This window comes from Platalea leucorodia (assembly GCF_965183815.1).
Source record: "Platalea leucorodia genome assembly, chromosome: 3".
NCBI classification, from domain to species: Eukaryota; Metazoa; Chordata; class Aves; order Pelecaniformes; family Threskiornithidae; genus Platalea; species Platalea leucorodia.
In genome coordinates, this window is record NC_138825.1 from 63,311,277 (window position 1) to 63,328,060 (window position 16,784).

The 16,784-nt window shown below is 39.4% G+C and overlaps 1 protein-coding gene across 1 annotated transcript in view; it reads right to left on the bottom strand.

The window, feature by feature from the left end:
* Nucleotides 1-739: 739 nt before the first annotated feature.
* ARFGEF3 (ARFGEF family member 3) overlaps nt 740-16,784 on the bottom strand; it is a gene marked incomplete at both ends in the record, with an annotated part of 87,903 nt that continues 71,858 nt past the window's right edge. The window contains 10 exons of the mRNA XM_082305643.1: nt 740-931; nt 1,687-2,917; nt 6,652-6,782; nt 7,986-8,117; nt 8,750-8,852; nt 9,500-9,614; nt 10,184-10,360; nt 10,911-11,039; nt 13,772-13,916; nt 15,472-15,575. Of these exons, the coding sequence (XP_082161769.1) occupies nt 740-931; nt 1,687-2,917; nt 6,652-6,782; nt 7,986-8,117; nt 8,750-8,852; nt 9,500-9,614; nt 10,184-10,360; nt 10,911-11,039; nt 13,772-13,916; nt 15,472-15,575 (2,459 nt within the window). The remainder of the gene's footprint in view (nt 932-1,686; nt 2,918-6,651; nt 6,783-7,985; nt 8,118-8,749; nt 8,853-9,499; nt 9,615-10,183; nt 10,361-10,910; nt 11,040-13,771; nt 13,917-15,471; nt 15,576-16,784) is intronic.

Below are 16,784 nucleotides of genomic sequence, written 5' to 3' on the forward strand. Positions count from 1 at the left end.
TGCTGTATAGAGGGCAGCTTGACAGTGTCATTTCTCTTGAAGCAATATGCCACAAGAGCAATGAAAGGATGAATAGTCTGTGCTTGGTTCACCAGTTTTAGACCTGGGATACTTTATTAGCTACCCCAAATGTGACCAGACTTCAAAGGCTCTTCTCAGAGCAAAATAAATTTCCACTTTCTCTAGTGAGTGAGGCATATAGTTATCACAATAATCTTTATTTGGCTTTCCTCTCTCATGCTAATTTCAGAAGGGAAAAAAGTTACCCTAAACATGTGTCACCTTTTTACTTGTCCTATAGCCCCACCTTTTCCCTGACTTTTATTTATTTATTTTTTTAAAGTTACATAGGCTTACTGGCCTGGTTTGACATCCAGATGACAGTTGCGTTCACAACTAATTGCAAGTGTGGAAATTCAGCTGCAGTTTCATGTGGGTCCCACTGTTGCAAATTGGAATTAAAATGAAGGCTACCGTAATGTAACACCGCTGTAGGTACTAGCCTGATTTACTGGCAGGTTCTGGGGCCATTCCAGACCCCCCTGGACACGCTCGTGCTTTGCTTCCTTTGCTAGTGTGAGTGAGGGACACACAGTCTCAAGTGGATAGAGTATATACATCGACAAGCTCATTGTTTCTTAATTTATCACCAACAAATAGGCAATTAATGAACCCCAAATACTTCTTTGCTGTATACCTTGGATGTCTTCTCCCCTTATGCAACAGAGCACAGCTAGGTTTAAATGATGATATCGTAAACTCGGCCCACTCTTCCCAGCCATTCCCGTACTGCCTGGCGGACACGGATATCTGTCACATGGCAAGTCAGCTGGCTGATACAGGGGAACACCGCTGGCTGCAGGGCTGTAAAAGTTTGGTCTGGCAGGGCCTGAATCTGGCTGAGAACTGTCAGCACCATGTTGGTCCATGCCTACAAACAAATTGGATACAAAAAAAAGACTCCGTTAGAAGACCCTTCTAAATCAATGAGCCCATTGGTTGAGGCAGAAAATAAGATACCTGGTGGTTGCATTCTCATGAAGAGGACTGAGTAATGTCAGCATATTCATTTAAAGTTTGCTGTGTCTTCCTAATTCACATTCAGTACTGTAAGTCATTGTTTGACTTTGTATTGTGGGTATAGTGCTCGCCCTTCATCACCTTTTATTTTATCCCACAGTGATCAAAGACTTTCAAGTTTGATGCTTTCACTGGATTTGTTCACTTGGACATGCAAGGACCAAGTTTCTGTCTAGCAACAGACCCTGCTATTTCTGCTGTGGAATTAACAAAAAAACCTTCTTAAGTACAAAAGCATTGTGACAAGCAGCATCACATTTTCAATAGCCCTTAAGTGGGCTAGAGCCCCTAGCAGTAAGCAATGAGTTCATTGTAGGTTGTTAGGACTAAGTGCAGCTTTGGCCCCAGTGAGAGAAGCACTCTTGAAAGCTGTACTAGTATATGCCTGATAACACTTCCACTGATTTTCTTTTGATAGGACAGAATCAGGTTTTTATCAGTGCCAGCTGCTGAAATATTCAGTCCTCATCATGATGACTTCTTTATGTAATGAAGACATCTAATGAAGAGATTATAATCATTATAATAAAAGCAATAGAAAAATATTTATAGCTCTCTTTTTAATTATTGCTATATTATTAGTAGCATTCTACAAGTATGTCCTACCTGTATCTGGGCCTCAGCATCCCTAACAGATATATTCAGGGAACTGACTGTGGATCCTGAGCGTGGTCTCTTCTCTTGCCTCAGGATCTCTGGACCAGCACTGAATGAATGCCTCATTTGACCTTGATCTATAAGATGTTGTGGCCGCTGGAGTATGGGCGAGTCTGGTCCTCTTGAACCCAGGAGCTCCCCTTTCTTTTCCACTTTGACCTCTTTGGTGAAGGATGTCATGGCCTGTTGCTGCTTTCTTTTCTTGTATTCTGTCATGAGCTTGGAGATAGTTTTGTCAGTGGCTATGGTATAGATCTTGTTGCCAGCACTCTCCCACCATTCTTTTTTCCTGGCTTGCTCTTTTTTCTCTGGTTTAGGACTTAGGGGGGGAGGTAGCAGCAACATTTCTCCACTCCCTCCTCGGGGTGTCAGGCTGTCTCCCAGTTGGTCCCTGATTTGACTCCGGTCATCTTCTGATGGTGTGTCCTTCCCAGATTGCCCTCCGGTCGATGGAGTGGAGGTTTCTGAGTGAAAAGATGGTAAAATGAAGAAAGGGTCTCCTTTGAACACTGGAGGCTCCTCTACATTATTCTCCAGGTCCAGATGCATCTGAATATAGTTGTTGCACAGTTCCATACAGAGCTTATGAAGCCGCTTGATTAGCCATCCCCAGTCTGCATTGCTGACAGGCTGTACGCTCAGAGATGGTATTCGAGCCCTCCACTGTCTCTTCTCCTTCCCTCGTGGGGGACTGACCTGAGCAGTTTCTTCAAAAATGTCTTCATCTTCTGAAGAACACTGCTGTGATGAGTCTGTGCTTCTCTCGTCATCTTCAAAGAGGATCTTCTTCACTTGCTCTGCAGTGATGTTCTCCTGGTTTGTCAGGATTGCACAAACCAAGGCATGGAAGTAGATGTTGAAGCTCATTGCTGACTGGCGATACAAGTTGGCAGCTCCACTAATGCCAGACACTTTTTTGAGCAAACACTTCAGCCCAGGTCTGGTGTCAAACTCTCTGGCTGTTCTATAGGAGTCCAGCAGTAAGTCAAAGATGACAGCCAGGTTTTGCATGGAGATGTACCTGAGAAAACCAGCCAACTTGTTTTCTGGTACTTGTATTGTCATTTTCTCCTCCAAGTTAGAAGGGCCTCTCACAAATTCTTCCAGCAAGATGTCATATAAATTCTGGAGCAGTACTTGGTGGGACAGCAAGCTCACCACTATTGTCCTGAAAGGAATACTTGGTAAACCAAGCATAGGAAGGAAAAAAAAAAAAAAAAAAATTAAAATGGTGCATTGTGCTTTTACTAGAAGTACAGGAATACTTCGTATTTTAGAATCTAACATGAAATATGCTAATGAAAGGCCAAATTTTCAGAGCTTTGTTACAAAAAAGTGGAGGAAGATAAAGTTGTCTAGAATGGTCTTTCAGCTACTCTTTCAAATACCTTCCTAGAAGGCAAGACACTTACATTGGTTAAGAAAAAAATAACTGTCCACAGCAAGCACACTAATGGCACTTGTGCAGAGGTGGTATTAAAACAAAGCTCTATTATAATTTTTGTCCTTTTCTCCAGAGATGTCTAACACCGAGGGATTAAATATTCTGTGTTTCAATTTCAGCTGCAAGTACTCTCAATATTTCAGCCTGCTGTAACTGAGGAATTTGTTAACGCACAAGCTATGCAGCACTTCTGCCATTGGTCCCTGACTATATTTTCTGGTTTTGTTGCTGAACTTTGACTAAGTTGAAATATCCTTAAAATTCCTCCACCAGCTTTTCAGCCAACCTTAACTTTGCCATGACAAATTGAGGCCAAAACTAGTTTACCACTTGGCTTCCATTTCCACTAATGACAGGAGTACTTAAAAATAAAACACAAAGAGCCAACCAATAAAAAAATATCTACAGAAACATCAGCAGTGCAATGGAGCATGCAAAGAAGCTTAAGTCTTGCTGAAAGCACATTTCGCTGTTTGCTCTTAAGACTTCAACTTGAACACTGAGAGTCTAGCATGGAAATCTTTATTCCTAACCCTGTTTCTCACATGCAATACTGGGTGATTCTTAGCTGTGCTCCTGTTCAGAGAGATGCTGTGAGTTGTTCTAGATCTTACTGATTTTTGATTTGCACAGGGAACCCAGGAATGGCAAATTCCCCCAGCCAAGGTTCTCAGATCATTCACTAGTAAATAACACTGAGCGGCTTACAGGCAAGGGAGGCTAGGAAGAAGGGGTGGGACAGGATTGTTGTTTAGTATCTCATGGATTTAAAATTATAAACTGTGAAACCTATCTTAAGGCATTTAAAAAAAAAAGTCTTTGCATAAGATTACAGTGGTAATGTTTTAAATGGAGCTGATGCTCTGGTACACATAGTAATACTTGTTTTGATTTAGGGAACTATGATGGGTCACATTTTAATTAGCACCGCTATCTAGTGAAGAAGAGATTTTTCAGTTTGCTTGCAATACTGAAGTTTTAGGTCTAAGACAAAGTAAATCTTCATGTAACATGAGATGTTCAGTTGTAGCCCTGTAATTTTTTTGTTGCAAAAATTATCCTACTTGCATTAAACAACTTCAAAAGTGTTTTCAAAGTACCGAAACAAAAAGTCTATTTTTTCTTGAGAAATCATATCAAAACTCAATTTTGAGAATGCAACACAGAAAAATAAACCAGAAAAACACATATTTTAACTCTCAAAATTTTGCCTTATGTTAATTGACTTTATAAAAGCCCACAAATGGTCCTGGTTTAAAAAAAAAAAAAAAAAAACACCAAAAAAAAAACTTCCTGAGACTTTTGAGGGACTACCATATGCTTGGCCATGCAGAAGCTTTACGTCAGACAAATCTGTGCTTCTAGGGTTAATTTACCTATGTCAGTTCACTTACCATGACACAGCTGCCAGTGCCAATACATCAGTAGAATTTAATAGTCTTATTATCTGACAGTGCTAAAATCTTGATGATTAATACAGACATTGGAGCTTTTTATGGGGAAGTAGCTTTCCACTGTAAAAATCATTAGAGGCTCTGACTCAGAAAAGCTCTTAAGAGGATGCATAAAGTTAAATGAGTGCTTGCATTGATTTCAAGAGACTAATCCTGTTTCAAAAGCAGGATCAGAATGGAGATCTGTTTTCCTTGTAATAGCCAAAAAGTCCATTTCCAAGGACAGTTTAAAGTACTGCTCAGTTCCAAGAGAAACTACTACAGAGCTATAGGTGCAAACACACAATGCCAAAGCTGGTTAAGGATAGTATTTTCTTATTCTGCCCAAAGTTTCAAACTGAAACATATTATTACTTTTCAGGAAGAAGAAAAGCTCCCTTACCCCAGCTTCCTGTGAAACGATGCAGCATTAAGGAAACAAAAGCAAAAAGGGAGAAGAGAAACCCCACTAAGGTTAAAGTAAAACTTTTGAAAGGCCACAGTTACTAGCATGCAAGACTGGCATATTACTGCACTGCTGTAGCAAATAATATGAAAAACAGTGGCACAGTCAACTTTTGAGCCCTGTTTTGGTGAAAAATGAGCATTGCTGGGGTAACATTTGCCTATTGGCATATACACTTTTTGCAGTTTTTTAGACGAAGCACAGTGTGAGAGCATTCAGAGTTTGTATTAATTGCAAGCTTTATTTATTTATTTGTTTAAAGACAAGCAAGACCCACGCTACCTTTACGAATGCAGCCTGTTAGATTGCGTGGTCTTATGCGTCATGAGAGGGGAGTACTCCAGTCTTTTGCTTTGCATTCATTATAACAAGAAGAATGATCTGCAAACCTTTGGATAAAGCAGGTATTTTCCCACCACGAAGTAAGGGTTTAGACCTTTTTTCGTCTCTGTGCAGGGCCGTTCTCTGAAGGCAAGGCAACAGAGCACCTGCTCTTGGGGGAAACTTCTGTACTGCTGTGTAAGAATAGAGACATCGTGCATGGTCTTTCTTCCTGTCCATCCAAAGAAGGACTACCACATTCTGGCTCATCGTTGCAAACATTAGCTTAGTTTTGAATGAGAAGTGGTACAGAAGCAGGTTTGGTATCTAGCAACAGACAATTTCATGCCACGTGTTACATACCTTGCAATACAAACACAAACCCTGAATGCAGAATTCTAATTCTTGGCCCTATTGATGTTACAGCAGTTGTTTAAACAACTGAGTGCAAGCAAAAAGAAATATTCTTTGACAGGATCAGATTGTCATGCAAATGCATGAGTTTCTGAGATGGGAACATGTAGAAGGACTTCCACAAAAATAAAGTGCCAAGCAAAACCAACGTTCCCTAGATCAATATGTTGACAGTTTTGCAGCTTTGGATGTGGTCTCTTCTTATACTGCTCCAGTTTATCCATTAACTTTTTCTACCTTCTTAATCCAGTAATACTGAATTTAAAAGACCATTAGTGAAGCGGACATTATTTCATTTGCTAGGCATCCTTACAAATGTAACAGTACTTCCAAAGCTTTCTTCAAACTGCTATTTTTAACTCTACTTCTTAAAGAAAATAATCTCAATATTGGAAGGATTTCCCTAGTATTTCCTATGAGAACTCTTTTTTTAATTTAATCTGCATTTCCTCTACTTGAAGGCTTTGTGTGACCTTACATATCCTTCAGGTATCTGTAACCTACCAATTTTTACTATCTATTAGAAGCGTTTTCCTTATTCAGCTTTCCAAGGGCCACATTATAGACCCTGACACAGGCTTGTCTATAACTGTAACAGCTCTTGCACGTGCCTGCTCACCAGTGTATTAACATGGGAACATTTGGAGAGCAGACAGTAGTAAACTATTCTCTCCTGTATTACAAAACCTAATTTTTATTTGATCGGTGTATTTCATTTTTTTGATGAGACCTATGGAGAGGCATAGTTTGCCAGGCTCTGTTCACATCTCTGCCAGTCTGACAATATTTTTATCTTGCTTTTAATGACCCAGTATTTTCCTGAGAAGATATTTTACCTTCTCTGGGTATGCCCATTTGGTTTCTTATCTGGTGGCAGGTCAATGATGAGCACGCATGACTGGGCATGTTCAAACCCTTCCTTGTTGCTAGGGGTCTTTGGGGAGCACTGAGTCTCCAGCATGAAGACCTAGAAAACAACAAGTTACATAAAGCAATCAGTTTAGCACTTTCACTGGGTCCTTGGAGAGCCTGAGAATAGGATTTCCTGCATTGTGGAAGATCTGTTATGACGACTTATTTTACAGTGATGGAGAGAATGCAAGGTATCCCCCCAGGCAGGCCTTCCCTGGAGCTTGCCGCTTTGGTAAAACAGCCTCAGAGCCGTGGGCTACCTCCAGACACCCAGCAGAGAACAGGGCAAAGGATAGACATCTTTTTCTTTGAACTTGTATAAGGCATAATACCAAATGCCAAAACAAGCTTTCTGCTGTCTGTATACTACTATCACAAAATATCATGTACAGTGGAGACAAGGATCTGTTTGCATAGTTAGTCTGTTGTACCTAGAAAGGTTGGGTTTTGGAAGGATTATTTTCAGCCATGAAGATACAACAGACGCTTAACTTGCAGTTCTTTCAGTGAGAAATGGGGAAACAACTCTCAGTTGCTGCAGCTTTGTTTTGTAGCTTAGTAGTTGTGTCAAATCCCCACTGAGAAGGACTCAGGGAGCACCACTGACAGCGTGTACAAGAAAAGTATAAATGCCACATTCCCTGCTTTCTTGAGTTCTGCATCTTTAAAACTTAATTTAAAACATTTTTTCTATTCAAGTAAAGTCTGCCAGTGCCACATTATTTGTGATCACAAATCCTGGTCTGTGTGTCTCAGATTTTCAAGCAGCATCAGGGTATGATTAATCAAGTCAGAAATTGACACCAAAACATCTGTTGGCTCTTTTAATCCAGCTGCTTTCCCATGCTGAAACTGTCATACAGTATCGACAGGTTTATGGTACCCTGCAGGTCATTAAGTTCAGCCTGCTGTTATTTCAAGGAACCTGTTTCATATAACCACTTTCATGAAATGAACAACCTCCGCTGTAGTCAAAAAGACCCCGAGAAGGTCGTCTCCAAGCTTGCTCTGCTGATTAGGAGTTAGTGGTGAGTTTTAAATAATTTGTTAAATGTCAGCATTTTCCTCTAATTCCCAGTAACTCTTTTTCTTCTCTGCAATCTATACCCTGGTATTAATAGAGAAAAAGATCTGTATTCCTCTTCAAACTCTGCTTTGATAGGTTGAACAAATCTTGTTCTTTCTATGATGTACTTTCATATAGAAAACCCTCAAGTTTAAAAGGTTCTCTGACTACCCCTGAAACATCAGTCAGTACCTGTTGTGCCATGGCTCTGATTCTCCAGTATTCAGCTTCAGCACTTGGCGAGAGGGAGGGGGCTGCCACCTTCACTTCACAGGCATCTCCACTAAAGCTTTCGGAACCACTGTGGAAATAGCCCAACAGGTTCTGTAGAGAGACACAACATCAGACTTTCACTGTGAGTTAAATGAAGTCAGTGACTGTAGCGTTGTTCAGCCTGTTCATATGTAATACAAGATTCATAGTCATCTGTCCCATTACCATCAGCCAGTCACCGGCTATTTAGCATTTGATGTATTTGATGCAAAGGCATTACAACTTCTTATGTAGTGTGGCCTGTGATAAGGATTGTTTTGTTACAAGAAATATAGTGAGTTGAGAAATAATCTATATGGAGCATGCAGCTACAGTATCAAGTAAGCAACTTTGTCTTCTGTCTAGTTTTAGCCAATTCAGAGGAACAAACAGATCAAAAGTTAAGTTTTCACCTACTAAACTCTTCTGATTTCATACTGGCAGGGCAATTTAAAGTAAGTCTGGACTATTAGTGACTAGTGTTGTCTGCACATGTTTAGAAAAACTGATTTCAATCTCCATTGTTGATCTAACACCTTTTATTGTGAGTGAATTGACAAAACAACAAAAGCTACCACATAATCCTTGCGCTTCTTTTTTTGGGACTGTACCCAAAAACTTTTCTGAAAAAGCAACCTGTCAAAAGCTAGTGAGTCTCTAACTAGTGTGATTACATTTTGACTGTCAGCGAAAAGGCAGTTTACCTTTACTGGCTCCAGAGTAGCAGAGAACGCATCCTGCAAGGCACAACATGCAAGCCTCCACATCTCTTCAGTAAAAACAGGCCCTGCTGTCACTAACACATACCTGCAAGGACACAGAAAAACGTTACCATGTTCAAGAAGAAACTAGACAATTCTTACTTGTAATGGGAGAAGGCTGAAAACAGAACAAAAGGCCTACTCGGTAGCTAGCTAATGATATCCAGTCTCCTCAGCTGTTACCCTGACCTGTTTTTGCAATTACACTCTAGTTTTGACTTGTTTTTTTTCTTTTTCCCCTTTTGCTTTTCCTCTTTAAGTAGTCATCCTGCCCGTACAAGAACCACACGTTGCCTAAGTATATAATGCAGTGCTTATTTTGTTTATGACTGTAATAACCTGAAGACTGTGAAAGGTATTAATTACCTCTAAAGACCTGTGAGTTCCAACAGAAAGGCCCTTGGTTATTTTTCCTAAGGATTAATTATTGACTAACTGAATATAAATAACGTACAAGTGCTTTTTATGGTAATGATACACATAGCAATGCCTAAAATCACAGGTTCTGAAGCAGACAGAAAACAGCAAGAGAAGGTTAGTAAGTCTAAAATTAATTATTCAAATAACAAGAGATAGATATATTGTAGACTTATTTTGAGATGTTAGCCAGCTTAATCAGTCCGCAATTTCTTCAGAGATATAAAGCCATCTTTTTTTTTTTAATATGCTAACAGAGTGAAGAGACTGTGTTACCTGATACAAGAGCAGCCAACTCTGGAAATAATTTCTGTTGGTTCTGCTACACAGGCTACCAGCAACTTGAAAAGATCTTTCAACATCGTATTGATCATATTTTCATAACCAATATCTACAAGGAAAAGACACAGACTGGTTTCAACATCATTGCCTTTTCATTATTAATTAGAGATAAACAGTCTTGCTACACTTACTGCTATTCAGAGACTTTGCAAAACCAAATCTTTTTATGCAGCTACCACCCAATTTTGAAACATGCATCGCATCAAACTGAAATAAGAACAGTCCTTTTGATGTTAACAATATAAAACGTCTGGGCTTAAGTGGTACTGGAGAAATTCTGCTAGATCCTGTTCTGAATATTCTAGTTCTTTATGATCAAAGTCTCAGTATCTTCTTTTGGAAAGCAGAATATAGACTAAGATGATTTAAGTTTGAAGATAGCCTTGCTCTGATTGGAGGCTAGAACTTCCCTAGGTCCCTTACAAGTTAATTTTTTCCACAATTCTAAACCCTATAAAGAAAGAAAAACAAACAAACAAACAAACAAACAGAAATTTTCAACCCTCTTCCTCTTACTTTATGCTTGAGTAACCAAAAAGCAATGAAACCATCTCCCCATGTAGCTACAGTAATATGCCACTGATGACTGTCAGTAGATGTGACAGTGCAATGACATACCTGAGTGTATGAAATTTTGGATGTGCTCCACTACGAGTTCGCAGGAAAGGCCAATGGCATGCTTGAAATTAGCAGATGCCACATCCCAGTAAGAATGGTCACCATGGCTGCGATGGAGCCAAAGAGACATCGTGGGAAGAAGAAGATGTACAACTGCGTAAATGCCAAATCCTGGGCCTTAAAATAAACACAACAATGGTTGTATATTTTTGCTTACAAAGCCTACATGCACAGTAAATTTGCTAAGTTGTTCCAAGCTTGAGGCCAGGGGCAGCGCTAAAGAAAGCAGGTTCTGAAACTTTTTTTGTGGGATGAGAGGGGTAAGCAGTTTTGGATCTAGTTGTGAGGTAGTATATGAATATTTAGCCAACTGTTTACCTGCTATTGTTCCCAGCAGGTCTACAGGACTATATAATTTTCTTTTTCCATTTCCTGGACAGCAGCCAAATGTTTTCCGTGGCTAGGACATTGATAGAGTACTGCACCTCTTTGTTTGTGCAATAAATGTAAGAGTATGTTCAACATACTCTTACAAGATGCCTTTTGTCTATATAAAACAATGCACTAACTGGAACAACAGATCACGCTCTGAGAAAATCCCTTTCTACTTGAGAATGTCTCTATGCAGCTCTAGCATGAGTAACACACTTTACAGAAGTGGTTTAGGATTCTAAGAGGTTCGGGTCAGGGCTCTACTAGCTCACATTTTTTCACACCCTTTCATTACCAGGTGTCTTGGCAACATCCCTCAGCAATTCAAAGAGCAGATCCAAAGTAGGAGGCTGGTGCTGGCGGGGACAGTTGGATATGGCAGTTGTTAATTCTTCCAGCAGAATAATCCAGACATTGATAAGGCCTACATGTAACGAAACAAAGGTTAAACGCCATGAGTGAGATACTGCATTGACCACAGGTGGAACTTCCCCCTCAGAAAGTGATGAAGGCTAAGAAATTAATTAACTTAAAGATCATGGGTTCTGGCATGTTCACTGTTGCTGTGTAATGGTTGTGGGCAGTATCAATTTTTGAAATTATGGTCTCCATTTCCTTCTCTTTTTATTAAGTTTGTGTTTTGTCCCATCCTTCCTCCTCCATGTACATCTTGTTCTGGTCTTCCTTCTTAGTTTACTACTCCCACGAGTCCAGTTTCTTTAGCCTTGTTTTTTTGTTTTGTTTTGGTTTTTTTTGTTTGTTTGGTTTTTTGTTTAATTTTTTTAACGGGACATTTTATACACCTCACTAACATTGCAAATGCTTCCCAGACTGGATAGTACCCATTTAGGTTATGCTTTTAGGTAAGGATCCTAAGGTGACTACTCATAATTTAACTGTCTCTATTCGGTACCCAAAACTGAACAGTAATAATGCCTTATGAAGTATCATCAGGCGGCCTCACATGTCCTCTTTAGATGATAAGAGGTCACAGATAGAAGAGTATTAAATGTGGATATGGCAGAGCTGGACAATTACCAGAACAGCAGTTAGGATACAGGTAGTACTGTGAGTTCATATCTACATTAGGAAATGTATCCCTAAAAGATTATGGGATACAACTAGTTGTCAATACAATTCTGAAGGTGGTTAGGAATTTCTGCCCTTTAATTTTTCACAGCTCACTTACGTACTTGGTAGTCCCCCATGATATTATAAATGACTAGAAGGATCTTGCATATTATACTCGCAATGCTCCTGCAATGTATAGTGTTATTCTTGAGTTAAGTCTCCTTAAAACGCTATAGGTTTATTAGGCTAAAATGGATTTTACTTTGGTTCACTAATAAGCCCTTCTTCTCTGCCACTGGAAGCCATGCTGGTAGCCATGCTGATGTAGTTGGTGTCTGCATGATACTTGCTGGCTAATTATGTTCCAAAAGCAATAAAAAAGGCTGTAAGGGAACTTTGTGTAAGATGCACTGAGTTTGCTGACTGCAAGAGTCTTCCTAAGAATCAAGGAAAATACAGTGAAATAGTAACTGGGTTGATCATTTATTTATTCATACCACTTCCACAGGGCAGTATGTATGGTGACATTGTTTGGAGTCATATAGACTTTAATGATGTTTCTAGATAAGGAAACAGCACAAATCACTCAGCACAAAATCTGGGTATCTTCCAATCTGGAAGAACTGAGTATCTTTTAGAAACACTCTCTTGAAGAGTTTGGCACGGAATCAAATACACTGCCCCACCATAAGGCAAAGTAGGCTAAAACATTTTGTCCCATCTTGGTACTGACTTTCAGCACTAGACTGCCAGGTGAAGCACCGTCTTCTGTCTTTGTCAGTTTTGCCTAGCTATGTTCTAATGCCATTACCAGCCAAATACAAATTGGGTGAAAGTTTCAGTGCTTAGCTCTGAGAAGAACCAGATGAGAAGGTTACTTTGCTGCAGGGTGGCATTTCTATTAACAGCAAGCAAGACACTGGTAGGCAGAGCCACTTCAGAACAGTAGGCAAGTGGTGCTCACCTGAGTTGGGGAGACCCTAAGTCAAGTCCCAAGCCTGACTCAAAGCAGAGACTTCAGTAACTTGGGTCTCCCACAACCCAGGTGAACATCCTAAAATTTCCAGAGCGAAAAAAACCCAAACATAGAAAGAAGAAAGTAAAAGGTTTTTCTTTTTTTTTTTTTCCTTTTTTTTTTTTTTTTTTTTTAAACTAGGACTTGTGGTTTGCTTTTTTTCAGAGAACAGCTTTTCTCTCCTTTATCCAGGGCAGCAATGGAACAGGACAATCCATGTGGTGGAAGAGCCTAGATAAAAGTAGGTACCAAAAGTCATTCTGGTGAGGCATATGAATGAAATGCATTGGAGTCAGCCTGCTTTCTGCCTGGTGGGAGCTGGCTCTTCACAGAGGCAGCCAGGTCAGAACAGTTCAGTAGTTCAGATATTCAAAAGTGAGTGTACTGCTTCGAAGGGCCGTCACGAGCCCAGAAGCAGTAAGGCTGCATTCCTCTACTGGTTGGCTCCACACAGATCTAGTTCATCAAACACCTGATTAATCCACAACACATTTAATCCACAATGCATACAATCCACACAAATAATCAGGAGACAAACGCTTGTTTTTCTGAAGGTCATAGTGCTTTTTATGGACTTCAGAAATACGCCATTTAGTTCAACAGACCACAGGACATAAGTCTGGAAACATACTTAAACAAGTATTTTTTATCTTTCTAAACTCTAACTCAACACTGATATTTTTTCTGTTAAAGGCAGGCCTGCCGACACTGACCTTAAAAGGTTTTCACTCCTTTACTTCAGCTGTGGCCTAGAAAGTATTTTTGTGTTAGCTCTCAGAAATATATACTGGTTGTATTATGAATATCAGGATAACTAAAATATTATTATCTTGTCCCAAGAGAGGGCTGTATTTTTCTTATGTATGAGCCGTATCTTTTAACATAAAGAAGGTGATGTGACCTGAACTTCCAAGCTCGGTGTGTGCACATGTGTGTATGAAGACAACTGAAAGACAATAAACTATGAAGTTTTCCCCCTCTTTTTTGCTTTCAGCAGTTGGCAAAATTTACAGTGACATGTGGAAGAAGCAATTGATTAATTTTGCATTTACTGCTTTCAATGCACTTACCAGTGTCGTCATCAAAGTCGGAAAGGATGCACTCAATACCATCTTCACTGCTGGCTGACTGTTCCTGCACTCTTCGGGGCAAGTTAGCTAGCCGGCCACTGAGGAAGATGGGTTTCAAGGGCATTTTATAGATTTTGGCTAGCAACTGGCAGGGGCAGGAGAAAGGAGAGAGAGAGAGAAAAAAAGAGAAGAAAAGATAAATATATATGGGAAAGTTTGTAAAAGCTATCACATACAACACAGGTATGTAAAATAAAATAAAAGCTATGAAAGCAGCATAATGCCAGCATCTATTCTGTTCATCCAGCAGTAGTGTAAATGAAAAACACAACTACAGGCCAGAAGTTCATTGACAAGTAAGGGGTCAGGGGGGAAAAAGAGAGGGAGAAAAGCAATTTAAATAACACATTTTTGGGAAGTGAGTGTGCTCCCTCCTCATTTGTGAAAGACAAATGTTACTACTTACTGATTGCACCTATGACCTAAGAAGCTCCATTAGCTGTACACAGAATATTTTGGAGCTCTGAAGGACTAAGTAAATACTGATAAAAGGACCTGTACAGGTTTACTCCAGAGCTTCATTGCCTGGGCTGTCCATTACACAACAAATACAAACTTTGCAGAATTGTGCTATAGCTGGGATGCTACCAGTATTTTACCAGGCCTTTCTAAAGTAAACCATGTATTTGCAATGCACAGACAGGATTTCTTTTTAGTCATTCCTGTTATTCTTCTGCTGGCAAGTTAAAAGGTATAACAAGATAAAAATGGCTGCTTCTTTTAAAGAGGTGAAAATATTTCTGCCTCACTGTGGAATGGGATTTGTAAGGATGAGGAAGAGTGATGTGACAGACATAGTGTATAGATAGAACATAAATTAGATATACACATAGATAGGCACTAAATTTTTTTAGGTGAACAAGATAGCAAGTACAGTTTGATATGTCTGCTGTTTATTATTCTGAGCTGTCTTATCCTTTCCTTCTCCTCTCTGTGTACTGAACCCACCCGTTATCTCTGAATTTAGATATTAAGTCCTTTCAGCTATGGTAATATCCTTTGTTACGCATTTGTATTGTACCCAGAAAAAACATGGCCTGGGTCCAACAAAAAGACCTGCAGGTACTACAGAAATATAAACAACATTATAAAATCAGACAAAAAACATGCTAATAACCCTGGATATTAATCTGTGCTGTGTGCAAGGAGATTACAGGAAACATGCCAGCATTCTAATTGTTACAGATTTGCCCTGAGCTTCAGATATGTTTTCATGGTACAGATAAGCTGTTGCTGTATTTTAGAGGGTGTAACCTGTTCCTCTTCTTAAGAGCTGAGAATTCTCAGGAGTGTCTTTTTTTTCCCCTCTTCCATTCCCAACACTGTTTACAGTAACTGTTTAAATAAGAATGAATGTAGCTTTGAATATGTTACTACTAGGTTTTGAACATTCACATTTTCCCACATGCTCCTTGGGTCTGAGTGTTTTTATCTCCTCAGTTTTCCCACTGTTAGCTGGCCTAGAAGGTATGGGATTCCTTCAGATCACCACTCTCCATCTGGCAGTGCAGGTTATTACCATCAGACTTATCACAGATTCTGTTGTGTTCATGCAAACTATCTAACCATTGATGCAAAGCCTGGAGGTCAGAACTGTTTCCTAGGCCAGGTTAGTACCTGTATAAGATTGTTCATCATACCTGAGAACATCTCCTGAGGTAATCAAGCGCGGGAAGGCACAAGTCTGTAGATGCAGATCCTGATCCTGGCACACAGTCACCCATCTCCTTACAATCTGCTTCCCCTGGGGATAGGAAAGGTAGCATTGGGAAGGACAGAAGAAGAGAAACAAACAGAGCATTGGCTTTCCTTTTTCATTTAGTTGTGTCCTAATGTCTGAATAGAATCCAGAAAACATCCTTTGTTTGATCTTATTAGATGACAACCAGATGATTCTCATACAAACCATACAGTAATATTGGTCACAGTTTATACATGGACTTTTATATGAATAAATGCTTTGATAAATACATACCTATATAATAACTCTTTAGTAGAGCTTTTTGGAGTTCTTATAATTGTACCTTATAGTCATCTGTCATATTGACTCCACTCCACTTTTTTCCATGGGTGTATGAATTACTTGCTCATATTCACCCTTTTCTCAATTAATATACTCATTTTTTTCTATTCATTTGCATCCCAGTGCCCTGGAAAATTCTTCTACCACAAGTTCTTCCTTTTAGTTATTTACTCCTTAGATATATCATGTTATATTTTGTGCCACAATATTTCCTTCTCCTGCCTAATTCAGGTGTCAAGGTCTCACAGTTTCAACTGTATGATACCACAGACTCTAGTGTCTCAATATCACAGGTATTACTATGTGGCATCAGCAGACTCCTACTTTTAGGACAGCTTCACTAAGTGTATTAAATAAGCAGATCAGTTCCAAGGCATCCTGTTGCAGAGCTCCTCCCTGGATAACTCCATTCACTCCAGTGTTTTCCCTGTCTGCACAGTCTGTTTTCCTCCCCTCTCAGCCAATGTTCTGCCCACCCCTGGCTCATAACCATTTTTCCAGTTTAGCCAAATACTTCCCATTCAGTGCCAAATCTGAAGCTTTACTAAATGCCTATATGCATTAACATTTTATTGCCTTAAAAGCTATTCCTCTCATAAAAAACACAAGATAACTATTAAATCCTTTTATTAAATCCTACTTTATTCTCCTTTCACTACATTTATTTGCTTTTTCCTATGCCCTTAACTATTCCCTCTGTAATGTATTTTGAAGTCTTGTCTACTATTGAGATCAGCCAAGTCAGCCAGTGAAGTTTGAATCCTTTAGTTTTGTTAAAGTGCACATAAATGGTAGTATAGTTGCTGTTGCTCAGTACTGAAGTATTCCATAGTCCTACTACCTTTAATACAAAAAAAGATCTTGCTTTTTGACATGTAACTATAAAGGGGACAAACTTATGAAAGTAAGAAACCTAAAGAAAAATAAGAC